Source organism: Struthio camelus, chromosome 1, assembly GCF_040807025.1.
Source record: "Struthio camelus isolate bStrCam1 chromosome 1, bStrCam1.hap1, whole genome shotgun sequence".
In the NCBI taxonomy this organism is placed as follows: Eukaryota; Metazoa; Chordata; class Aves; order Struthioniformes; family Struthionidae; genus Struthio; species Struthio camelus.
The window spans coordinates 34,635,332-34,662,345 of record NC_090942.1 but is presented as its reverse complement, the minus strand read 5'-3'; the positions used below and the strand labels follow the sequence as shown (position 1 = coordinate 34,662,345).

General features: G+C 39.9%; 1 protein-coding gene across 4 annotated transcripts in view; it reads right to left on the bottom strand.

Annotated features, from left to right (window-relative positions):
- The window catches only part of TMEM117 (transmembrane protein 117), a 240,055-nt gene that overhangs the window by 207,231 nt on the left and 5,810 nt on the right, over nucleotides 1-27,014 (bottom strand). For 2 of the 4 annotated variants that reach the window (XM_068933809.1, XM_068933817.1), the window contains exon 2: nucleotides 13,462-13,766. In XM_068933809.1, the coding sequence (XP_068789910.1) occupies nucleotides 13,462-13,766 (305 nt within the window). Of the gene's footprint in view, nucleotides 1-13,461; nucleotides 13,767-14,686; nucleotides 14,765-15,662; nucleotides 15,770-27,014 lie in introns of those variants that run through there. The other 2 variants (XM_068933821.1, XM_068933813.1) reach the window with 2 other exon arrangements.

Genomic DNA, 27,014 nt, shown 5'->3' with positions numbered 1-27,014 from the left:
ATCAACTCAGTCCTTCCTCTTCTCACAATTTGGCAGGGGGCTTCTTCCAGCTGGGAAAGATGAAACACTGAGAACTGTAGCTCTCAGCTTCTGCAGACTAAGGTAAAATGCAGCCTGATGTCACAAAATGTGGGGTCTCAGATACTTACCTAGCTGGAAAAATGAGGTCCTCGCTAAGTACATCATGTCCTAGGGCAATGGGAGCCTATGCGCTCCCGTTCCTTACTAGTCCAGCTAATGTGAGTCAGAAGACAGACATTAGCAGCCAGAAGTCTTTTCAGCAGGTTTCTTGTGCAGCCTCTCTTAATTTGATGGTTTCAAGGGTCTGCTGTGAATCAGAAACCACAGGTGAGTGGATGCAGGCGAAACGTACAGCCCTGCTGAGTTAGTCTAAAATTCCACAGAATCTTTAAAAACAGTTGTTATTTTCCAAAGGAAAAAGTAATAGACATATGAACACTGATAAGAACGCACATTCTTCTGTTAACAGGAAGATAAGAACAGGAAGATGGACTTCTGGTACAGCAAGGAAAGGACTGTTTTTTTTCCTTAACAGATTACCCAAATGGTTTGTGCGATCTATAGCAGTGTGATAACGGTCAGGGCCACTTGCTTTAGAGAACACTGCAGGTGAATTCATAAAGGTCTGTTAAAAATGATATGCCACAAAATATGAAGAGATTCCACATCAAACATACCTCTTTGCTTTCCATTAATGTCATTACTGCTACCTAGATGTAATACCTAGATCTGCTCGTGTAAAAAAAAAATTGTAAAATACAGATAATATGGAAAGACTTAAAAAGCTATGCCAGAATTACATTGTGCAGGCAGGCTTAATTCTGAATTGATTTGTATCTGTCAATTTGCATTATATAGATTTAAAATGTAATTTTAATTATAAACTTTACCCTTACTGATTTATTACATCAGGCTTAAACAATTGTGCTGATGCAGTTAAAGGGAAAACAGTAAAACATAGCTATTGATTTCCTATGATGTTTTAGAACAATTTTTCGAAGAGAAGCAACTGAAAAACCTGCGTTAGCAATAGCAAATGCTAACGTGTTTGTTCCTGAGGTGCAGATTTTTTAACTGTATGTGACTGCATCCCAGGTTATAAAATGATTACGCAAAAAAAAAACTCTTCAGATGTCCTCATTGCCTAATTAAAGAAAAGTTGTTTAGAGGGCACATAAATATGAACTGCATTCTTGCAGTTCTTATCCTTTAAGAAGTTTTAGCATTTCTAAGAAACCTGCTTTTTCTTCACTGCTAAAGTATTTACCACAATCTTATTTTCTCTGTTTCCAAGCTATTTCATGATCCTCTTCCTTTTTTCATTTTAGAGCTCCAATCTGTGAGTCCTTATTGTCTTGCTTGCAGTACTGAATAGAAACTGCATTATTCTTCTTTGAATTTATTGGAATTAAAATTTCACAATAGGTAAAAGAAACACAACAGCATCTGCATCTCATATAATGCTGATGCTGAACTCTGCAGGTCAGTGCTGTAATCACTGCCTCTCAACAGTACTTCAGTGTCACCCTGGAATGACTTGTCAAAATATTTATTTCAAAACTTTTTCCACACTGCTTGTTCTTTTCTCTTGAAACAGTGCTGAACTACTAGTTTTAAAACAATAAATAGATTTGCTTACACTATTTCTACCATGCAGCCCTTTTAAACAAACATTTATAAAGCTTTTTTGAATCAAGAAATAAAACAGCTTTTGCTCCCACCCATAAAGGAGCATCTGTAGATTTATAAATGGACATTGTGGTAAACTGTCCAAAATGCGGTACTGTAGTGCAGTAAATCACAAACCTAACTGTCGTGTTAACATATAACCTCAGAGGAATCTATGGAAAAGCTGTATTTCAAACAGACAACAGAAAAGAGATTTAAAGTGATTTGTTTAATACGTTTAAATGACACCAACTATGCATAATGAACCTTTAGCATTATCTGAATGAGAAACGTCCCTTCTATCAACCATACGAAGCCGAAAAGAGACCCCGCAACCACCGGACCGGAACTCAGAAGATTTGGAATTGACCACAAGCTTCGCCCTAGATTTTGTTATGTGATTAAGGCAAGCTACCCCATCTCTGAGACTTGGTGGGGAACGTAAGGTTCACAATGAGAGATGCACACGGAGCCATCAAAGGACAGAGAACAAGAGAGAAAAGAGATTTACACTGCCCGGAGGCAAAAAGTAGTTAATTGGTCAGTCAAACACCGAAGATGGCACACGTTCTTATAAAGCGACATCTGTGTTTAAAAGGTAGTAGAACAACGCTCACTTTAATTAAGAGTAGGAGCTAGAATCTCTCCTGATCAAGAAGTAAACTACTTCCACGGGGAAAAAAAACCTCTGTCTAGAGAGCAGCTATGGGAGTGGACGTGCTCCCCTGCAGGACCTTCTCTTTACTGGATTCTAACTTCAGGCATAAAAAATGCAGAAAAATAGCACCAGAGATAGACAGACCAGAGACACCTTTCTGATTTAATCTCGGGATGTACAATTAAGCATGGGTTTTATTTCTAATTTCTAATACATATCTGGAATTATGTTGTCTATTTTGGACTCTGAATAAACATCTTTGATCACGAACAGGTACCCCAGAGGGTTACAAAGTATTCCAATTGCACAAGACAAGTGTAGAACACATATTATGAGATCAAGAGGAAGATATATACTCCAGTGATAATCAAGAAGACTCTCTAGCCTACAATAAAATACTGGGGAGCACATCTGAACCTGAGCACTTCCAGAGAGTCTTCCAGACTTAGCAAAAATTATGTTTTTCATGAGCTATATATATCTCATCTAGCATCTGAATATTTGCCCAGACAGACAGTGGAATAAACGTCAAAAGGAATATAATCAGTTAATCAAATCCTATGTCCATGTTAGATGCTGTGTGCTGCACAGACCTTACTGCAGGAAAGATGATTATTATTATATTAGATTCAAAACAATGCTAGGGTTAGCCAGTCATACTTCTAACAAGTGACCGCATGGCACTTTCACTATTTTGCAGAGTATTTTTCCCATTGTCACAGAAGCAGTATAACAAAATCCAACTCCATTAACTTTGTCCCAGGTTTCCAGTTTCCTCAGAACAACTCACCCTTATGCCACGGGATGGAGGATGCTAAAATATTAGTTATTTCAACAGATCTGTCCAGTGACGGCACACTTGAAAACAGTGAAACGGAATGAGTTTTCACTGTTTCACAAAACATATTTCAAAAGATATTATGTGAGAATGCTATGCAATGGTGTCCAAAAAAGGAGTATTTACTATACAGAAGTTGACAGAGTGGAAATCCACAATGCCAGCTGAAGAACAAGGTCCATTCTAAGTAGTGGTATCTGTGGTAAAACTGAATTTTAAGTACATTTGATATATGCTACATGCAAAGCAAGCAATCAAAGCAAATACTATATTGAGAAACGTAAGAGATGGAAATCTGTACGCATCCTCAGGAAAGCAGTATTCCTCTTTTACTCTCTGAATTTACAAAGGTCCTACAGAAGTGACCTCTAATTTAGATAAAAACTGTTTCATCTTTGGCCACAGACAGGAGGTGCACAGGATACAAGCATGGCCCCAAACCATTTCAAAGTAATCATCTGAGCTGGTATATATCAGGAAGAAGCACATCAGGCAGAGTGGAAGGTATGAGGAAAACCATTCAAAGAGATTTTACATTTTCATTTGCTATATGAAAGTGATTACAAACCTAATGCTGTACTAAGCTGCAAATTCTCCGGATCAGGAACTCCATAGAAGTTCCACATAAAATATTACAGATTAATTTCTTCTTCACTTTCTATAATTCATGAAATTCTAACATATTACACTGTCAGGAGTGAATTAAGATCAATATTCTTTGTCACAACCTATGAACCTACATTGCCACAAAACAGTAACAGAGCTTTGTGTTTCATTGTCAGTTAAAGCTGGGATGTCTCAAATTTTAGGCCTTGTTTCCTTTCTCTCAAGTAAACTAAAGTTAAATGTCGTTGCTGCTGTGACTCTCCAGAAATATTTTTTGCAACCCTGCCTTCTCTCTTCACAACCGCTCTGCCACAATATCTCATTTTCATTCTTTGTTTAGTATGTTTGACTCTCAGTGGCTCTTGTACAGGTTTAGTTTCTTCTTTGCTTTAGTATAAATAAAAGTGTGTTTCTTGGTAGATGCACATTTTATCAGTGTTCCAGAAACAGAAAACACTATTTAGCACGTGCATAAGTGAACCTACAAAACCTTAAGCAGCTGTCCACTTTGAAAGATCATACCCCAGTGCTGCAGATGAAAGATGAATTCAAGACAATTTAAAAGAGAGGAAGACCTCAGTGGAAGAATCTGCCTCTTTTTAACTAACTGACCATTTGTTCTGAAATATTTCAGTTTTCCTGACCTCCAGCGAGGTGGCTAAAACCAACCAGTTTCCCAGTATTTTAACAGAAGTAGGAGGAAGAAGGATTTGATAAACACTGGCGTTTGTAAGAACATGAGAAAAATCGTGAAGGAGCTGCTTCTTAGTAACAGATAGACAAGAATGAAGACTACTGTTAACTTTATTATTTGTCTTCAGAATGGCTGTCAAAGATATCTAAAAACAGATACGTTTTTGTTTAAACCATGAACAAATTGCTGGAGGCTGGGAAACTTTCTGGGAGGTATCATTACAGTCTTCCCTATTCTTACACCCTTACCTCAGTATCCATGCTGGGCCACTGTCAGACAGACTATCGAGCTAGGAGCCTCACTAGCTTAACACGAAGTCTGTAATGCTCTAAAGTCTTTGAAAGTCTCTAAATTAGTTTGAAATCGTGGCTGTAGTTTGAGATATTTAACTGATGTCTTAACAAATGATTTTTCTACCTCTTGTTTGGATATACAGTCTCAGATGTCTTAAGCTTCTGCTTTGCTGAGCATAAGGGACTTCTCACTTTTCACATTTTAAATGTTTTTGGATATTTAATATCAAGTAGAAAACCACCAGTTTTTCTAATTGCCATTGTCATCATTAAACTACCATCATAACCATCATTAAATTATCATCAGCATTTTCACATGGAAATTTCAAAAGAAGAGTCTTGCTCTCAAACACCTATGTAGTCATCTGCTTCTATGTTGCGCTACTCAAGACTGGGCTCTGGCACAACTGCCAGCGACTTTGCAAAGCAAAAGTCAGTTCTAACTAAGCCGTCATAATGGCACCCAGGAACCATAACATCCTACTGTTCTGACGATAATAAATAAGGGCTATTTGTGGATTAAGTGTCAGAGCGCTCCCGAAAGGTAGCTGCCTGATATATAGTGGAATTCACTCAGCTTATTACTAAAATGGAGCTGTCTCTGGAGTAAAACATGATAGATGCATAAGAACACCTCACCTTACCCAGAAAACAAAGGAAAGCATAGTGCTCTATCTGAATCAAGCTTAGAAAAAAAATCTAGATTAAAAATCCTTTGTTTGTAAAAGCTTCATGGCATAACTGTTTCTTACAATGATTTATTTAATGCTTAATGCCTCAGGTCTCAGTTCACCTTGCCCTGTGGCTCTGCTGCTTTCAAGTCTGCCCCACGGAAAATCTTTTGCTACCTGGAGCCACCAGTCTGAATTCTTAAAGCAGAAACGTCTCTGCTGTTTCTGCCCCCTGCCAGGGGCTATGCAGTGCGGAATGGGGCATTGCCCCTTCTGAAGAAAAAGAGAGAAATAAGAAAGTAGAAAACTTTGTTCCAACCTCAGAAATGAGTTATGTCCCTTGCCTGTCTCAGTAATCCCCTCTGGAAGCATGGTGTAACTTCCCTTCCTGTCGTGTACAGGCAAATACTGATCCCCCCCTCTTCAAATGTCACTTTGGTTAGTAAGTACATTTACAATTTTTCCTATTTTGCCATATGAAAAATATCTTGAAGAAATACATAAACCACACTTAATATTTGCTAAATAGTTCTTAAATCATGAGAACGTATTTGGAGTTTTCCAAAGTCCAGAACGGCATTCTTTTGCATTTTCAAAAACATGCAGTATATAATTTGAGAAACCAATGCAGTCGCACTGACTGATTTGGAGTCCCAGTAAGGTCACAGAAAACAAAATGTCAGGCACATGAAGGATCTCCATGCCACTCTGGCAGCCTAACAGGACCTTTAGGGGCACAGCATGACTTTGGACAACAGGCTCTCCTCAGGTCCCTCTGTGCGGCACACAGCGAGGTGGTCGTCCACTAGAACCCTGCCTCCATCCCCCTGCTATATGGAAGAACATTGCCCCTGCGCTAGGTTACAATCACACTACATCCATCAGGTCACTCCTGCTAGAAAAAAGCATACTTGTTCCTACAGAACTGAGATGTAAGCCTTTGAGTTACAAATACATATGGGTTCCTACCCTTGTCATCAGTGCTCATTTTGCCCCAGGCCAATTTTTAATTACCCAGTCACTGAACTTTTTATTTTCTCTTCAAAGAAAAGGCTCCATGTTACTCTTGCCAAACAGTAGGCATCATTTCAAACTCACTTCCAGTCTTGAATGGAAAGGAAAATCTGAAAGTCATGTCAAAGAGATCAAAACACAGAGCTGACATATCGGTATTAAGTAGTAATGAAATTATTTTTAGTTTTCAGTCACTGGATGCTAACTGTTCTCCAGAGCCTTCCCATTATGGATAATCTGACACATGTAGCTCTTCTTGCAGTCTCTTGCTGCTGCTTGGGAAACGGGAGATGTGTCTCAGTGGAAATAAAGCTTCCACTGAAAAGAGCGTAATTTTTTGTATCTACTGTCTTTATCTCTCCAGTTAAACTCTGTAACTTACCACCTCCAAGTATCCTGATACCAGATTGATTCTGTAACCAAAGCTGAGTGCAGACAATGGAAATCTCACTGAGCCTTACGAGGAAGAAGCAGTAAGCTTCATGAGAAGAAGCAGAAGCTGCACTTCTAAAAATACTAAAGAAGAAAGCAGGGGGTCACTTACATGCTTTTTATTTATATTTTAAAGGTCATTTGTGGTCTCCCTGGTGAATGATGTGAAGTTCAAACTGACATCTTATTACTGGCTATGCACCAGAGCTGGAATGTGATGAGCCTGCACTCATTCAGTAGCTGGCTGTAACTTCCTTGTTTTTTTGTTTCTTGATGATTCTGGCTTTTGAAAATGCTTGCTCACAGTCATTTGGGCGTTATTATTAGCTAACGGTTAGATTAGCCCCTTGGCACACATTTTGTAGGACCAAAATAATCTTATTGTATTGCTTCAACACCCTATGGGAAACAAAAGAGGTGAACTGAAGCAACCACTGCAGACCTTGAATGTCTTCAACAGCATTAACTTGCTCATTGTTACTGAAATTCATACTGAACAGGCTCTTGAAGACAGTATTTTTTTTACCCACTCACTACCATGAGTTGCTTTCTATTAGACTGAAGTCATCAATGGAAGTGAAAAAGCCTCAGCAAAGTTGCTGGGTATTTAGTGACAGGTCTTATTGTAACAGAAGATACAGAGCTGACAAGGGAAAAGAATATACTCTATCAGTCAGGTTAGAATTTGATGCAAGTATTGCCATACACCCATCACTTGTTCCTACAGATGGTGGCACAACTGTTCATATAACTACTATCAAAAACCAGAACGGGAAACAAACCTAGATGAAAAATAACCATGCAAAAATCCTATCGCCTCCTTTTTTTCCGTGTGGGTTTTTTTTTTTTTTTGGCAAACCAGACCGCCTCCTTCATTAGGTCTGTGCGCCACATGCTAGCACCACTAAGAAAAAGATAGGCTACAGCAACACTAGCAACCACACCCCAGCCTATTACTGCCACCAAGCACTTCATCCTGTTAAACCACAGCCCAGGTTTTACACTATTATGACCCTCGATACTTCAGAAGTTTTGTATTACATGGACTATTTTATGAATTTACCCCATGTCTGTTAGCTGCCTAACAGATGCACTTTACCCATACTTAGTACATTATCATCCTGACTAAATTCCATTCCATCTAATTTCCCTTTGGAATTTGCATACCTTCAGTGCTTAAGTTGTTGTGTACTTTAACTTTTGACATAAAAGCAGATGTTGAAGAGTCTGTTTATAGGCTTGTAATATCTTTTAGAGCCTTCCAGAAAAACCTGTTTTGAGACAACAGGTCCACAGTGGGTGTTTTGTTCGAAACTGACTGTCATAAAATGGTTCCTAGCATGGCACTACTGTCCCGTTAAAAATCTGCCACATCAATGTGGGCCCACAGCTCACCGCAATTCCTACAATGACTGCTTTATTTATTCACTCTTATGTCTATGAAGTTTAGGTTATCATTTAATTCCAAACAAATTGCATACTCTGGGCATTTATAATAGACCAACTCATTAACCTCAACATTTATTCAACTATTCTGATTTGCTTGCAGTATTATGATGGTTCCTCAGTCTTAAAAAACATGGCTCTATTTTTATATATATATAGTTTCCCACCATTTATTATGACGTTTTAAGCACTCACTTTCCATCCATGTCATTTAGAAAGGAATTTCAAATTACAAGTCTATGCCCACTCATCAGTAATTGAATAAAATCTCATCTCTGTAAAAACAGACTTTTAATCAGATTTTAATATGTCTTTATAATCATTTAAAATCCAAAAATTGTGCAGGTAAATACATGTGCATTTTGCAGTGTAGTTAGTTACTTTTAAAAACTGAGGTACTTAATATGCAGCATAAACTAAGGGTTATTAGATATTAGTCAAAACAAAGATGCTGCACTGAACAAAAATTAAGATATTACCTTTTCCATGTATATCGTCCATTTTAAGAAGAGCAACTGTCTTTCAGACTGCTAAAAAACTATTCAAATGAAAGGCAATTTTAAATTAATATGACAGATCAGACTTATATAAATAGATGCAAAATGCATAGCCTGAATTTTGGGCCAAAAGATTCCCACTGCACTCAGCATTTGGGCCTGAGGCTGGAGTACAGAGCTGCAAACATACCTTAGCCGAGAAGGTTCCGATTAAAACATACACTTTGTATAAATTCAAACCTACGCTACTTTTGCAGAAAGTGCCCCAGAGAAATATGAAAAAAATTATTCGGAAATTTCTTTTAAGCCACTATTTAAGATTTGAATGCCTTTTTGAATGCACAGTGTCACCTAATAGGGTCCTGCTTGTAAGCTGTTTCTGCTTTTAAAAAAGCAGAAAACAAAATCAAGAAATCTCTAACTGAGAAACAGTCTCCTGTATCTAAGAAGATACAGTTTTCCCCTGCCTCAAAAACACTCTTACACGGAACAAAAAAATGACAGGGGTACTTATCTTTTATTTTCCCAGACTTCCAGTATTCATCTATGACCTTTCATTTTCCAGTGCAAAATAAAAAGCATGGCAGAACACAGTAGCTAACTAAATACAAAATATGCTCAGTGATGAATCAAAAGAATATAGTGGATAACAGCCAAAAGGCAATTTTAAAACTCCATTTGTTCTGGCCATATGCTGTAACGGTATGAAGAATATACACTGTTTTCACTGGAAATATTTATCACTGGAGATGTTTAGCAAATGTAATGTTATTTCTTGACTGAATAGCAAGAAATGTATTTGTTTTCTAATCTTCTTTGAAGCTGTTAGCAGTGTCTCAAAGAAGTCCCTGAAGAGCTTACCGTTCAAAGGTTGCAATGAATATTAGCAACTGAAAACATTTCACCATGTCCTCGAGACTCAAGAGTCCTTGTTTTCAACAATATAGTTTACCTACTTTCTTATCTCTCTATAAACTCAGAGAGAGATGAAGCCTAAATAATGCTTAGAGGCCTTCTCTCCTCCTGCTTTTAGAAACATAACACGCTTACACTTAATTCTATTATTTTTATAGCTCATGCCAGTCATGACTGTCAGACATTGTCTGTCACAGATGGTAAACTATATTACAATGTAGTTCTAGCTACACTACTTTTCTAGCTCACATGCCAGCTCAGCAAAAAGAAATACATAAGATGAGGGAAGAAAGAGCAGGAAGGGCAGAGAGAAAGAAAATCCCTTTCACTCCTCTTCGTCTAAAGTGAGATGTGCAGACTAATCCTTCTCAATTTCAATTTGCAGCATACCCTCTGAGCCAAGATCTGACACGGGGAGTCAGATTGGGGTTATTTTGTTTCTTGACTGCAGGAAGTCATGCACAGGCCCCTACGAACAACCAGTCACAATCCCCTCCACAAACAGAATCTAGCAGAGAAACAGAAGTAAACAAACAAGGAGGAAAAAAAAAAGAAAATGGTTCCAAACACTCTTTCTTTAAAAAAAAAAAAAAAGATTAAATAGAAAAGATGGCAGAAGAAGCAGCTACTTAAAAACACAGACTAGAGAAATTAAAAACAATAAAAGGATGATTTATAAAGTGCTCGATGTTAGACGATCCAGAAAGTATACTGCAGGATCTCAATAAAAGGAGACATATCTAGGCAGTAGATCATTCTCTACTCACAGTAGGTATAACACAACAAAAGGAAATTTCTTTAACAAATAATCATAACCATGCTAATGTAGGTAAAGCAAGACATAAAAATAATGGCAAATAACGAGCAGGAAAGATTTCAGCATGAGCTGCACAAACAGAGACCTAGGGACATGCTCAACCTGCAAGCCTGCTCTGAAGGCCACACCATCATGCCCTCCACGCTATCGCTGTCCACACTAGCTCGGTTACAGCCAGTGTCGTAGCCGCACAGTCCCTGGCCACCGCCATCAGCGCTCACGCTCAAGTGACCACATGGGTAGATGACAGCAGAAGCAATTCGTTTTGCATGGGACCGGCTCCCTGAGCTGGCTCATTGCTCAATCACGTTAACATCAGCACTGGCTCCAGGGAGGCACCACACCCACATGGCTGAGGTTAGGAGAGTAGGACTGGGGCGGACTCACACTGCCTTCACCTGCCACGAAACTAAACTTGTAGCAACTACCCACAGACTAGATTTTATCTACATCCGATTGCTAACTCAGACCCTCGTTGTAAATATTCCTAAACCAGCACTGCTGTCAGAGGTAGGAAAAGTAGGGATCTCTTGCCTGCTAGCTTCCTCCCAACATTTGATCCCTCCTTTGTGCTGTCACAAACATCTGCATAAACAGAGGCATGATCCTCACAGAAATATAAGACAGATACTGTTAACCCTGATAAATTCCCTAACCTGTTTCACAAAGCAACTCTACAAAAGCAGGAATAAACAGCAGACAATTAATGTGGGACGGAACTTCCTTTGGCAGTAATGCTGATTTGAATCACCTTAAAATCCATCCTGTGACAACCAGTTCCAGTGATTATCTAGCCTTTCAGTAAAAAAAAGTGCACAGTCCGGCTGCTAGCAACTTCCAGCCATTCAACTGTGCAATACGCTTGCTGAAGATTCCTTCCTCTAAATTAAATGTGAGCAAGAGGCCCTCTAATCTCTTCTTTGAGCCTGTCAATCCTCTCACTATAGGTCTTATTTCCCAATTTTAAGATCACTTTTATTACTTTTCCCTGGTCCTCTCCAATTTAGCAGAATCTTTCCTCAATTGTGGAAACCAGAATTGAAAACATTATTCCAAGAGCGGTTGTTCCAGGGCCCAGGAATTACAGTAAAATGTCCTCTTCATTTCAGAAACATTGATGTTTGTCCCCCAAGGACAGAATTAGCCACAGCATTGATTGTAAAGATCCTGTTCCATTGAATGGCCACTAAGGTGCTCAACTATTTTTTGCAGAATCAGTGCTTCAAGAGAAGCTTGTATTAAGAGAAGTCTCTTAATACGGCTTATCTTCTTTGTTCCTAGACACAATAGCTTTACATTTGATTTACTGAAACACTTGATACTGGTTTTCTCTCTATCTTAACAGAATGAGGCAAACAAAGGAAATGGCCAATCACTCCTCTGCTCAGAGATGTTCCAGTAACGCTCTATCCTGCAGCTCTACCAGTTTAAGAACATAGCACTAGTCCATGCAGACCAGCAGCGTTGTCTTTGACACAGGTGGAGCCAGATGCTTCAAAGAATGGTGCAAACCTTGCACCTCGGAAGAGTGAGGTAATCTTTTCCACGTTTTTTACTTATATCTAAAACTTAAGAGACATCCTTGAACCCTAGGATGCGACATTTACCACACCTTCTAAAGCTATGACTCAGTTAGGGCAATGGTGGATTTTTTTTTATATATTTGCATATTTACAATCCTTTTCACCTTAAGTTTCAGACTCAGTACTCATTCCAGGGTCATTCCACTCCTTTCAGCGATTCCACAGGCAACAAGGTCCCCAGTTTAGTTACATCTTGGGTATAAAAGTATTTGTTTTTGACATTTTTCCCTTTTCCTAACCTTTCCATTTCATTGACTTGTTCTTGCAATAGGAGACAGAGAGAAACTCCTTCTATAGTATTTCTGTTTTCATATGCGAGTTCCTTATCACAACTCTACTACCTACAGGAGCTGCCAATGTGCAGACCCCACCAGCCATACCACAAAGTTTACTGTGGTTGGGAACCTGTACAGCCAATAGGTTTATACGTACTTGAAATATCGTATTAGGAACACAATGGATAACTTTTATTTTTCTAAAAATGAATGCTCATTAAAACAGTACCAAGGATTTAGCAGGCTGCATTAGAAACAGGAATCATCCATTTACTCATATAATGCATTCACTGAGCAACGACAGTGCTCTGTTGCAACACCACCAGTCTGCATTAGTTGTAACAGTCAAGTACAAGCAACCGTAGTATTAATGCTTGGATATCCTGGCAGTGAGAGAAACAACTAGCATTTCCAATAATTGCAAACCGTGGTAGCTCAGTAGCTTCTTCACCAGGAGCTTATCCCTTCATGTAGTAAATGAAAGAGGTGGATAGCTCATGGTGGTAACCTTACTGTCATAGCATAAGCTGTCCCTGTTTGGGCATAAAAGCTCTAAATAAAAAGACAAGATCAAGGAAAACAAAGCAATTCTGTATCTCCTAGCGCTCGTCAACAAAAATGAAAAAAGTTTAAAACTAATTTTTTTTTTCCCCACACCTTCCACACTTAGTGCCTTTGCTTCCATTTATGGGACTTTTGAGAAGACATTTAGTATCACTGGCCTTTCCTGCCCTTTGAAGACGCGAAATAGTATTTCTATAATATTGAAATTCACTGACTTTGCAATTATTTCAAACCCAACTTTTGTTATTTTTAGCCTTTTTTGACTCAAATCATTGTTAGTTGCGCTTACACAAGTAGACATGGCATTCATTTCCACAATGATGCAAGCTTTGATGTATCTCCCTCTATATAGGTCTAAACATTTCAATTGATTTACGGTAAAGTTTAAAAAATTGCAATGAGCAGAAACTTTAATGCAGAATTCAAAAAGACATTACCAAGCTGTCCGCAGGTGCATCATATAACTTACCGAATAGACGCTGATGGAACAGAAATTTCCCAGCTATCAGTCCTGTGAGAATGGCAAGCAACCATAGAAGCACCTTCAGAAATCTCCAGCCTCCTCCTTCAGGGTATTTATTTGTTACAAATGAGAAACAATTACCAACAACAATAACATTGGCTTCTGTCTGACTGTGAGATACTGGATCTTCAGCAAATATTAAGAAGTTAAAGAAGATCACTAAGTAAGCCACAACTAAGCGAGACCATGGGTGCTGGAAGTAGTAGCGGAAGTCTTTATCCATCCTCAGATACTTCAGAACTGTTCTGTGCCTGTACATAAAGATACAAACGCACAATGTTATACACACCAAGAATTCCAGGAGCTTAGAAGATACCTGCACATTAAAAAATCAAATCACTATCACCTTTTAATAAGTCACTTTTATTACGTCAGACTTGACTAGCAATGACAGTTCCAATCAAAAAGGACTGTTAGACCCAGACAAACTGCAATTTCTGCCAATTCCCACATAAAAACAAACAAATAAACACTTATACCTTACAGCTCAGTATTTTTAATCTCAAATGTTTCTATATTAGCTTTTTAAAGGTACAGCTCCATAGATATGGCATGAAAATATAGCACAGAAGAACATGACAGCCTACATGAAACTCATTCCAAAAATATGACACAGGCTCCACAAACGTTCATACTAGGTTACTAAACTGAATCCTTCTCTTTACAGGAAAAGCGTGGAATGAGTCCAGTGAGGTCTACTGCCTCACCTCCTGGAAGCGCATGAACATAAACCCCAATCAGCCACAGCAGAAATGTGTGTTTACATGAAGGAGTAACATAACGGAAAAATTGCTAGAATTAATCCTTCCAGCCCAGGCAAGTCTGTGGAAATCTTTTTATTGATTTCAGAGAGTACACCAATAATTAAGCATAAACAGAAAATAAGAGTACCCTGAGCACCGACTGTTTCGTACGAATATAAAAATTGTACTTTGGAACTTGTTTACTCATGTAGTACAGCTAGTGAAAAATACAATTGAGAATATTTATATTTTCAATTGTTTGTCATTTGATTTCTTTTCCTTCTTTTCACAACAAATTACTTGTCTCATCCTGTTGAATCACTTTGTATTCACAAAGACATAAAGCCTTTATGTTGCTGAACACCGCAATTATTCAAGGGATTCAGAGTGTAGGAAGAAAAAAAAAAAAGAGTAACTAACAACATTACTTGTTTATTACAGCCCGATCCTTGAAAGATATGGTGTACTTAATTGAATAGTACAGACTTTTGTAAATGTCACATGCCCTGCAGGAAAAGGAAAACAAAACAAAACACAAAAATTAAGTTACCCGCTGCTTCTTGGACCATGGATAAACTTACAAATGGTCTGTTACTTAAAAATTAAGCTACTTAATTCTATAACCTGAACTATTTTTGTAAAAGTATACAGAAGCCTGTGTCCATCAAAAGCAAACAAAAGAATAAATGCCGTTCGCAGATTCAGACACTACATCCAGTAAATAATAAAAGGGAAGCTTTTATGCTGCCAGATTTCAAATAAACTGCATATGAAAAAGCAAAAAATACTCCAGAGAGTTAAAAAGTTGACCCAAGGAACTGCCAGCCCTTTGAAAAGTTTACGTGTAACATGATTTAAATCAAGGGTCACTGCCCTCACAGCCTACAAAAACACCAGTTTTTAGAGATGCAATCACCTTTAGAGCTGTAAGGACGCCCAAAATTACTTTATCTTTTCCATATTCCTGTTAATAGAAAGAAAAGTTCTGCTACTTTCTCGTGTGCATGAACCATCTTAAACCTCGAAAGCGGCTGGAGAAAAACAAGTACATGGCCAGCTATTTTTGGCCGCTCTAGGACACCCTACAACTCTAGGGCAGGCAGCAGCGAAGACGCGGCTTCCTGGGAGTATTTTACAGCATTGGAAACCAGTACTTTAAGCGGCAGTTATACTAAGGCACTAACGAAAAAGCCTGGTCTTGACGCACAGCTCTATCTCAGGGCCAGAAACCGGGGTGCTCAGCAACCCGCGCACCCCACGCGCACCGCAACCTGTTAAATCGCGCTATTCCCCACCGCACCGCCCGCGCTAGGGCGCAGCCCGGCCCGGCGCGGTCCGACCGCGCACACGGAGGGGGCCCCGCAGCGCGGAGCCGGCCGCGCCGGGGGCCGCTCGCGCACTCACCGCGACGTGGGATGCGGCGCCGCGGGCGCGGTGCCTCCTGCGGCGCGGCTCCGCGTCTGCCGCGGCGCCCTCTCAGCAGCGGGCGGCCCCAGCGCCGCGCCGCGCCGCGCCGCGCCGCGCCGGCAGCCCCGCAGCAGCGGCCGGCAGGGCCCCCAGCCCCTCCGGCTGGCACAGCGACGCTGGCGCTGCGGCGGCGTCCCGCCCCCCCGGCCGCCGCGGGAGAGGCGGCGGCTGCGGCGGCGGCAGGAGGAGGAGGCCGGGGGAGGGGAGGGCAGGGGAAGGGAGCGCGGCCCCGCCGCCCGGGGGAGCGAGACCGCGGCCTGTAGCCGCGCAGCCGCGGCGCTGCGACAGGGTCTCGGTGTGTCCCCCCCCCCCCCCCCCTCCGCCGGCGAGAAGGCGCGGAGGCGCGCGGTGCTACCGCGGGTGCCTCCCTTCCCCTGGGAAGGGGGTGGTCTGGGAGCCACGGCTGTCTTAAGCAACGGGAGGTGATGAAGGAAAGTGGGACGACACTCAGTCCCCGCGGGCCAGACCTGAATGCTAAGTAATTGGCTGTAGAAGACCACAGATGTGGGGAGCACAGGGGTCAAATTTGGAGGCGTATTATCCACAAGCAAAAGCACAGGGGTAGCAGTACTGGCTAGCTTGCTTAGGAAGATTTAGAGAAACCCTCATGTTGGGGGGAGGGAAATCTAGACCCATATTTCCCACGTTGGAGGGGCCTACGTGAGGCCAGGGCCAGTCTCCAGCCTGCACACACCTTCAGTGTTGCCACGGTATTAGCCAAAACACCTCTATGCAGCCTGACAGAACTCACATGGCACTTCAGCCAGATTGTAGACCAAAGCCTTTTTTTTGTGGGATTTGGTCCCTAGTGCTAGTTTACTGGTATTGCATCCTTTGTAGGATGATTTCAGCATGGCATTTTGGCAAGTTCTTCATGCAGAATGTGCAAGGTCTGGTTGATCCTGAAGATGGGTGAAGCCAACTTGAATCTGCTATACACAGCCTTAATATTTCATTAAGACTGTTGTGAAAAGTCACTGTTGGAAGTAGGTGGCTGAAATAAGGCAACACACTTAAAACACGGATATTCATTTGGTTGCTTTGGGCAGAGGTGTGTAAGTCTGCGGAGGAATGTGAAAGGACCTTTCAGTGGGTCATGTGAAAGACGTCAACACAACCAGAACAAGCACCCGAAGAAAGACTTGGAATGAGGCCCTTTGCTTGGTGAGGGCTAAAAAGGGTTTGATGCTGTTTGCAATACGTTGTCCCCAGTGGTTTGATCTCTTCTGTACTTTTGGCAATATAATTTTTTATATTTCTGTAAATAAACATAACTATTGAAGATATGTGATGCTATCCCCAAATTATCTTCCTCTATGGAATAACCTAAGAGACGCTCAATTTTTGCTTACCTGCTTAGCTATAAAGATGCAACATTCAATATTTAACACTAAACCTCCTCCCCCAAACTATCTTTGCAGTAAACAGAAATTCAAAATAACCAGAGACAAAAAATCGTCATATGCAGCTAAAGAGAGCAGAAATGCAACATACTACACTGCCTCTCCATGCAACAATTCTGTGTGCACTGCTGCACTGCACAGAAATCAGTCTCCTCCTGTTCAACAAATAAGCGTCTATACAGAAGGAGGCAGCACCCACCACAAAAGAGAGATCACACTCTTCATGCACCTACACATTACAAAAAAAAAAAAAAAAGAAAGAAATACTGTTCAGCTCAGATGGAGACACATACTACAACTACAAAAAGTTCATGCACGGTTTTTCAGACAGTAAATCAGCGAGCTTTTGGAGCCGTTATAAAAGTGAATAAAGTGAAAATCATCTACTTTTCTAGTAAAGTAACCAAAGATCTAACTGATCCATAAACACCCCCCCTTACCAAATTTCCTGTTTCAATCACTTCCTTAGGGTTAGCTAACATTTTTCAAAAAAGTGTAATATTTTACTCATTTATTATAAAAAAGGAGCCTCTTGATCCCTTTTTTTAATCAAGCATTCAAGTTCCATTTGATGAAATACACACCTGAATAACAACACTGAGCAAATAATTTAAGTAGACAAGACTAATCAGGCCTAGTCACTAGAATGCAGGAACTGTCAACAACAGAAAGATATAAACAAACTCCGTCTATAAAGCTATCAGTAACTGAACAGGCCAGCAGTAAAACTAGCAAGTTGAACCTCGAAAGCAGGTTGAATCAAGACAATGAGTCATCTCAGAAATGCTAGTTTCAATGCTTGTGAATGAAACTATTCTACCTGCTCTCCTACCATGAAGTGGCATTAGTTTAAAGGATCTATCGTTTTACACTGAGTTTCCAGCAGAGTTGTAGGTATTGAACTAACCATGTATCTTACAGCAGCAGCATCTTCTGCAAGTCATTTTTACACTCAAATTTGAGGAATCAGCCTTCTGCATATTAGTCTGTAGCTGGAAAGTTACCTTAGAAGAATCTGCTGTCTCAGACAGCTCCGTCTGGAACAAGAAAACACGCCGAGCTACTGCGCATTCCAAAACAATGACTCTGTACAAGCAGACAGGTTTGTTTTTTATGCCAGAAAAAAAATGCTAGCTTTGTCAGTGAAGAGGCTGCAAGCCCAAACTGAAAAGATTTGTACAATCGCTCTATTCAAGAACAATGTAAAAAATGCAGTTCATTACAACACTACCTATTCTTTTGCAGAGGATCCAGGACTGAAGGGTAATTCTGAACAAGGAAGCAAACGCTACAGCTTCCTGCTAGAAAGCTCTCTGGTATGCCATGTTGTCTCTGGGGGTTGTGCGATCAGCTGCTTGGTCCACAACCTGTGGACCACTTAACACCCCCGAAATTTCACAGAATTGCAGAATAGCTCAGGCTGGACGATACCTCCGTGAAAATATACAGACGATGAAACATATTTTAAGGTTGATGTGCTGTGAAAGGATTTAGAAGTCAATCTCAGCTGAGGCCTATGATGTTTCTTGGCTGTTCTAGAGGTTTCCTTCAGGGGCGAGCTGTAAGCAGACTCACCAGTTAACACCGGATCCAACCGGCCCTGCGGCATGGGGGGGGGGGGGGGGGGCGGTGTGGCGCTGGTGTTCCATAAAAGGAAAGGGGTTTGAGCGTGACCTGTGATTGGTTAGAAGCTTCTGGAATAGGACAGCAAGTGCATAAAAGGCCATGTTCCGGCTTGGTGTTTAGAGAGGCTGTTGGTGAGGCATGTTCTGGCTGGTGTTGTCTGCCATGTGCTCTCACCTATAGCTAGCTATAGTAAATAAAGTCTCTGTTCAGACCTGACCCAAAAGCATCGAGTGTTTCTTCAACAGTAGTTTGCTCAGGGCCATGGCCAGCCAGCTTTTGAACATCCCCAAGGACAGAGACCTCCACAGCCTCCCTGAGCAACCTGTGCCAGCGTTCAACCATCGTCATGGTAAAAGGGTCTTTTCTTAGTGTAACTGGAATTTTCCATACTTCGGTTTGTGCCCGTTGACCCTTGTCCTGTCACTGGATAGCGCTGAGAAGAGTCTGTGTCTCCCTTCAGATATTTATGCCCAGTGATAAGATGCCCCCTGAGCCGGCTCTTCTCCAGGCTGAACAAGCCCAGCTCCCGCAGCCTCTCTTCTCACTCCTTTTCTCGTGTGGCTGCACAAATACCTCTTCCTGGCTTGCCGCTTGGGAAAAGGACTTCATTCCCTCACACCTCAAAACGCTATTATTCCAGGACAGTGCTCCATTAAATGTATTTTTTTTTTTCAATTCCTCAAAAAAAACCATTCTCTGAAATTTCACAGTTACGGCAACCAGTCTCAGCTATAGCACTGTAGATCTATTCATTATCTGCATCCCGCTTTTTTCTCACTAAGACAAGGGAAGGGAATGCAGCGTATTAAAACATGAAACAAATGGAGAAATAAAGAGAAGCTGCCAACAGTTAATATATAAACAGCTAAGTGATTTAAGAACTTGGACAAAAATCTATATCCCACAGAAAGTAAGAATGTTTGATTAGAAACAATAACACTGCAAATAGTACTGCTTTACTCCTAGTAGGAAATAATAGAATTGTCTGAAATAATGTGAAAAAGCAGAAATATTCAATAAATATTCCTATCCTGTATTTAGAAAAAAGAAACAGTGTTTTCATGGTAAATAGCAACATTGAAATATTTCCCATAACAGCAATAATATAAAGGGATAACAAACAGCAGCAACTTAAATTAAATATTTTTAAATAGCAGGTCTAAGAGTTGTTATAAAAATAAATGAAAGAAGTGATAAGCAGCAGTGCTAATCATTAAAGTTGATTCCTAACAACTTCTGAAATGCAGAAGAAATTTCAGAGAACTGAAGAAAGCTAATGTTGGAACAATATTTTAAAGGGGTAAATAGGATGACCTACTTAATTACAGGCTTGTCAGGCTGAGAGCAAGCATGGGCAAAAATATGGAAAGGCTGGTACAGGGGCTAAATTACAAAAAGAAGTCACAGGCAGAATAGGAATTAACAAACACAAGATAGGGGTGCAGGCTCTGCAGCCATGTAATTCCTCCACCATCATTTAATTTAGAGTATTTGTCAGCTTTAGTGGTGATTTTTGGCCTAACTAGTATGTCTATTTCCTCAAAAACAACCACCAATAACATGAGCTTACAGAACACAGACTTTGAAAAACTGTTCTGATGTCATTTTAGGAGATCATGCAGCTGTTTGGTAAGGTCAGTAGCACTGATAATATACCTAACCTCCTCAAAGCATGTATGTGATCAGATATCCACTGACATTTCAATGAATGAACTAGAATGATACAAAATCAACATTATATGCAATCCACAGATGAACTAGTAGGTTCCTAAGTCATGGCAGAGATATTTTTTTCTCTTACTATTGCACATTTTCATTAATGAAACCAGAAAAAAATTGCAAACTGCCTAAAGATGAGGGAACTACAAACATTGACAAAAGGACACATCTCTGGTGCTAAGGCTCTGGACTCTCTGACTTGCTGGGAACAACCTGAAACATTTCAAAACAAACCTAAATGTGAATAGGAACAAATTATACCTTCGATTTTTATAGGGCAGAAACACCTGAAAAAAGAGCTGGGGTTCAGCTTTTAACAAATATATATTAATTCTGGTTTAAAATGGTAGTAGATCCCTGGGATACATAACCCCTGTAGTTTGAAACTACAAGACATTATGTTTGTAAAAAAAGGCTTTACTGTGCCTTCACATAGACTGGCTGTGTCTTGATCCCATTGCTGTTAAAAAAAAAAACACGTGTAATGTGATCTTTATAAAAATGTTGCTTTTTTACAAAAATACTGTTTTCAAACTCAAGCACAGTGTGATAACTCGAATTATTATTTTTAAATCTGTACATATATAAAATTGGAGTAAGTTATCCAGTACAATAAAAGCAGTTGAAGTGCTGGTTGTGCTCGGTCACATGCAACTCACCAGACCCAAAGAACAGAAACAGCTAGGATAGATAGAAGCTTTCTGGCATGGGCTACTGGGTTTGGGTGTCTAGATACAGATGATAGCAAACTTGACATGGCACCAATATTACTGCAGAGCAAATCTGTCCCCACTGAAGCAGAGACATATAGGTGCTTGTGCTGAGCACGGTATGGCCCAAACAGTGGATCAGACCCCCAGGAATACAGTTGAGTTGTACTAGTTAATTATTTCAGTATGACTGTCCAGATGGTAGCACTTGGTGAATAACTATAATCTCACTCAAAATAATCAAATATACCAATATTAAACATAAGAAACAGGTAATTGCAATCTGAAAATGATCAATAAGAGAATCATCTATACAGAGCTAAGCCTAGAGACTGGTTTCTTTGCTGTCAAATTTCTAGCTCTGGACAAGTGATGAGCAGACCAAATTTTGTGTGACCTTTCCTTAAAGCTGTTTCTCATCATACATAGAGATATGCGGTGTCTGTTATGCAAACAGACCTTTTTTTTAATGGCCAGAGAACATCCTGTGACAGGGCTGCTATTTTTAACCTCCACTAATGCACTGTGAAAAAACACAGTTACGCAAAATATTTACAATGATAAATGTAATAATTTATTCAACAACTGGGAATCCATTGAAAATAGACAGGCGCTCTGAGTAAGTGCCCAAGAGTACAAGTAAGAATGTTCAGTGCAGTTAAAATGTCCTTTGTTTATTGAATTTCCTTTCATCCATAAAAACACCAGTAAGTGCACTGTAGAATATTTTCGAACAAATAGTAAGTATTAGAGACCTTCAGCTGTTGCTGAGACATATCAAACATGACCTTCTGTGCACGTGTCTGCCTTTAGATACTAAATGGAAGGAGCTGAGCACTAATACTGCAGAGTCTTAGATGCCAGAAGTGAACTATTCAATTATCTCCAGGCCTACTGCAAGTCTTTCTCCTCTCCTTCGTCTGCATTTCTGTCTTTTTAAACACTGAGCACTGTAGAATAAGGATCTGCGGTAGAGTCTTATTCTGCCACATCTCAGAATGCTTTCCACCATCAGTAATAAAATCCTAAATTAGCGTCATGGAGTGAACCCTTTTGGAAATAAACCTACACGTAAAGGATGTTTTCTTACTCCTATTTCTTCATAGTTAACTTAGGGGTAACTCCCTTTCAGAAGAAAGGTCTCTGGCTGATCTCTGCCACCGGTGGCACCCCATGAGTTGGAATCCCCTGCCCCAGGTGCTGCCTTCTTTCACCCCAGCTTCAGCATATCTCAGGGGAGCTTAGCTGTTCTCATGATGACTATGTCAAAGGATGAAATGATCTAGCAGCAGTTTGAACCTTTTCTTAATTTCTTTGAAAATCTGAATAAGACCTTAAAACAGCAATGACAAGCATGCTATGAGCTAGTAGAGAGAATCTGAGATTTGATCTACTATGTTCACAGCTACATAAGTCATGGAGAAATAGCCAGAAATGTGGTATCTCAGGAAAGATAGGCAAAATATCAGAGAAAATATAAGACAAAAGACTGAATTTTGAAATACTGATACTCCCAGGCCGCAGGGTGAACAGTCTTAGCAAGGCACTGAGACTCTGTGACACTCTAATTAAGAGAGGAAGTGAGTTACGGACTCTGTGTCTTCAGCACCGAGTGTGAACAATGCCTTGGCAAGAGTCACTTTTGCTTCTTCTGGCATTAGTTTGTACCAACTGTATCTCATCAAGAGAGGAACCTGCACTTCTGTTCGGCAGAAAACAGGATAAATAATGGCACATCATCAGCATAGTGCTGGCGTTTGAGCTCCGTATTTCACAGTGTCTCAAGCCCATCATCTCGATCAAATGCTAAAAGGAAACAGAAATAGGTATGAAAAGAATGCTACCTAGTATCTCTCTTTTGAGTTCACCTGGAAAGCAACTGGATTTACACTAGCACTGCACTAGCGTATCATTCTAGATCGTATGCAACAAAGAAATCTGCCATTAAAAGCAGTTCACATCCATTGGATCTACTGGTAAAGTCCTGTCTGTACAGAACTCCGTGAGAGAATTTTTACCGATTTCAATAGAATCATGATTTCCTCTATGTAATACTAGGAAAAACAAAAATACAATTCCAAATTTTCACCTAGTTACGGAATCTGCCTTGTTTTTATTTATTAAATGTTCATCACAACAGGAGAGAATTATATTCGAAGAAATTTCAGAGAAAATAAACTACTTTCCAGCGTACTCAAAACTAACAACCAGCTCGTCACGTCACGCAACACTCAAATTCTGCTCTATGCTCAAAAATGACTTCTGGCCAGATGACCCACCCACATAGAGGAGGCAATTTCCATTCTTGGCAGATAAGATCTATTCTACATCTAGACAGCATTGTGTTTGGTGGCTGTCTGCCAGGACCCATTAGCTTTCTTAAAGAGGTCCTGCTAGAGCCACAAGTGCTTGGGTATAATCATCCAAATGGGACTGAAACAGTCCCAAGTGTATCTTCTTTCTCATCAAGAAATAGCTACCAAATCCAATGGAGAGGAACCTAGAACAGCCCTCATCAACATGAAAATAGGAAAGAAAGGAGACGCTGCTGGAAGTCACTGAATGTACCCAGTCTCTTCAACAATAAATGGACAGTGGAACAATTTTTCTAGACTGTGACCGAGAGGAAGGTTTTACATAAACACCAACAGCAGCTGATGTTTGCTTTGGAATTTATTTTCATACAGGATGTTCATTTTTAATACAAGCTCTACTTAAGTGAGAAGTGGAGCTTCTACTACTATTTCCTGGTAGCAAGAAAACTTCCTTCCTATTCTGGGAGACCACAATACGGCTTCAGTTATTCCTGCTTTGTTACCACCTTCTCTCTAGGTTACAGCAATGTAATATACCTTGCTATAAATAATTAGATCTTAAGAAATTCTAATTAGTGTAGAACAAAAAAGCACCTATCGTTAGCGGCTCACCCTTGCCTCAGCAGAGGCATGTCCTGCCTCTGTTTTCTATGCAGTTTTCTCCTGGAATCCCGTCAAATTTAAAATCTCGGTATTTATATTCTGCATATGATGGTCTGGGAAGAAGGCACCCACATACAAGCTGCCCCCTGACAGCTTAAAATGGACACTGCAGTTTATAAATCTATTCCAAAGGCCTAATGGAGCTGTCCAGCTCTTACAAAGTTTTCCCTGCTTTCTTGGACCTGAGAATCACTTTGAGCATCATCTAAGACGATTCTTAAAAGTCATCCTAAGCACTCTAAGCACAAGGGAAACGTCTTTGACCTTGTCACTAATAATTTACAAAGCAAACACAGGTTTTAAATAATTAAAGTAATTTTTCCCTTTGGAGAGAAAAAAACAAAACTAAGAACCACAGAAATGCTAGTCATACTGTTTAATGCACTTCTGGAACGCATTCAGATAACACATCATGGAGGCAGAACAAAAATCCGAAAAGCGTGACCCAAAAGGTGACTGGATTCCAAAGCATTTTTCACATTAGGTAATCACGACTCTCAGTGTAACTCTATGAAAGAACGAATCACATTTGAAGAATTCAGTGATTTAAAAATCACTGAGGACATGAAACAATTTGACCGTCACGTTACCCATTACACTGTGAAGGTGCATAAAAATTGCAGGTGCCATGACTATTTACAGATTTACCAGATCAGAATAATGGCTAGAAATGGACAAAACTCATAAACCATATTCAGAATGAGCTCCTAGATAGCGTCAGGAAGCACTTAACAGAAACATGTAAGAAATATCAGAATTTCCACCAATTGTTCGTCATTCAGTTTATTTTGCAGGGCATTTGCTTCTTGTTATCAAAGTGTACCAAAACATGACAAGAATCAAATCTCTACAACTTCTAGGATAGCAAAACCTATTGCTACAAATCTGTTATCACCTATTGGCAGTGGTTAGAAAGCCTCCAGTAACTTAAAACTTGGCTATCCACTATATTGCAATTCAGCTTAAAATAGCTGTCTACCTAGCATGTTCCTGGCCACCCTGGATCCTGGCCACTGTTTAAGCAGCCAGAAAGAAAAGCCTGTCTAATTATGAATTTTAAGGGACAGGGGTTAGATAGTTTACTTGCTCATATTTATGAGAAACAAACAGAAATACCTAAGAGCTTACAAAAATGTAGAGCTATCTTCACAGTGCTATACTTACTAAAGTACACAAAGTGAGAGCTGTCCTTTATACTGTAATAAAGAAACATTTGCTATAATGGCAAGAGAGCATTAATTTCTCTTATATATACATTTAGCAAAAGATGAATAGCAGTATTTCTTCACAGGTAGGTGACTACCCATAACTTTTAGCCATTACAAAGAAATACCTTTCTACTTGATTTGAACATAGTGTGATGTGGTGGTTGATTAGAGTTACCTATATTGAGACTTACGCAAGCAAGCACTGGCATGCTCAAAGTCCATTTTGATGTGCATAAGAGCACCTTTCACACATATCCTCGAAGTTATAATCAAATCTGACTGTAGGAGAGAGTGTGATTTCTTCGTTTAGTTACCTATGGGTGTATGGGAATAGGGCTACTTACGGTAAACAGAGTTGAAGTTTTGACGTATTTCTGAAAGAATTAAAGAAACAGTAAAAACTGCCAAAAAAAAAAAAAAACCCCAAAACCCAAAGGTCACGCAGAAAATACTATACCAAAGTCTAGTAAAAATATTTCCTTCTTGTAAATGTTGTGTATTATTCAGTTAAAAGAATCTTACTACAATGTGGGCTGTTCTGCAGTATGCGCTTTCTACCAAAACCATCACAGCCTTAACCACGTGCAAAAACTGATGTCTACTGGAAAAAAATGAATTCAAGTACAGGGAAGAATATGCAACTTATAAGAAGGCAAAATAATGCTAATAAATAAATATGCTAATAAATAAACCTCTGTATTCTTATCCTGAGACTCTTCATAATGACTTGTGATTTGGATAGCAGTTAATAAGACTCTGAAGCACACTAAAATTCAGAAGTTTAGCATAAAGTTCTTAAAATTCTTAAACATAAAATCCTTGCTCAGTTTCGCTTGTCTTTCTGGAACATCTCTCTTCTTTGTCAAACATGAAACACTGTAATATAGGAACATATTTTTGATATTCAGATTAAAAAAAATACTTTTTTTGCCTTTTTTCCTATTAAACTGAATATGAAGTCTACACAGTATTAGTTCCAGTGAGAAAAGAGCACCATTTCAATGCTATTCTTTTTATTGTCATAAAGAAATAAAATCTCTTCCAAATCTGCCAGTGTATACAAGCCTTCATTTTTTTAAGTTTCCTACTAAGCAGATGTCAAAATTCTACTTCTGTACTTTACTGCCCATCCACTTTCTGTACTGTACCCCTCTGACAGATTGGTTGGATCGATGTGATGTCACCTCAGATAGTCAAGGTGATCTCAATTTGGTGACAGATACTGTAGTCTCATATCAGTCTAACACTTCCAGTCTAAGTGTGGGCTGCCGTTGAAAGCAGAGTCCCACAGACTTGGCTGTGCATCCTCATTACCACACTGTGGCAGTACTAGTGCTCCTGGGGACACATGAGCAACTGGATCAAGGAACTGATCTGTCTGAAAACTTTTCCCTCAAGAGACATTCAGCCAAATCAGTCCTTCACAAACACTAATGCCAACACCTGGGAGGAACCAAGAACACAGGATCACGATTTAAAGTAATTGTGATAGTGTCCCATCTTTGGTTGCCACTCTGACTGGAACTTCAATGCTTTCTTTTCTTTTGGAAAAGCTCTTGTCCAAGACTTGCTTTAGCTTTTAATGACCTTTGTGCTGGGAGGCTTATAATAGAGGAATTACAGCTGACTTCACTGTTCTCTGGGA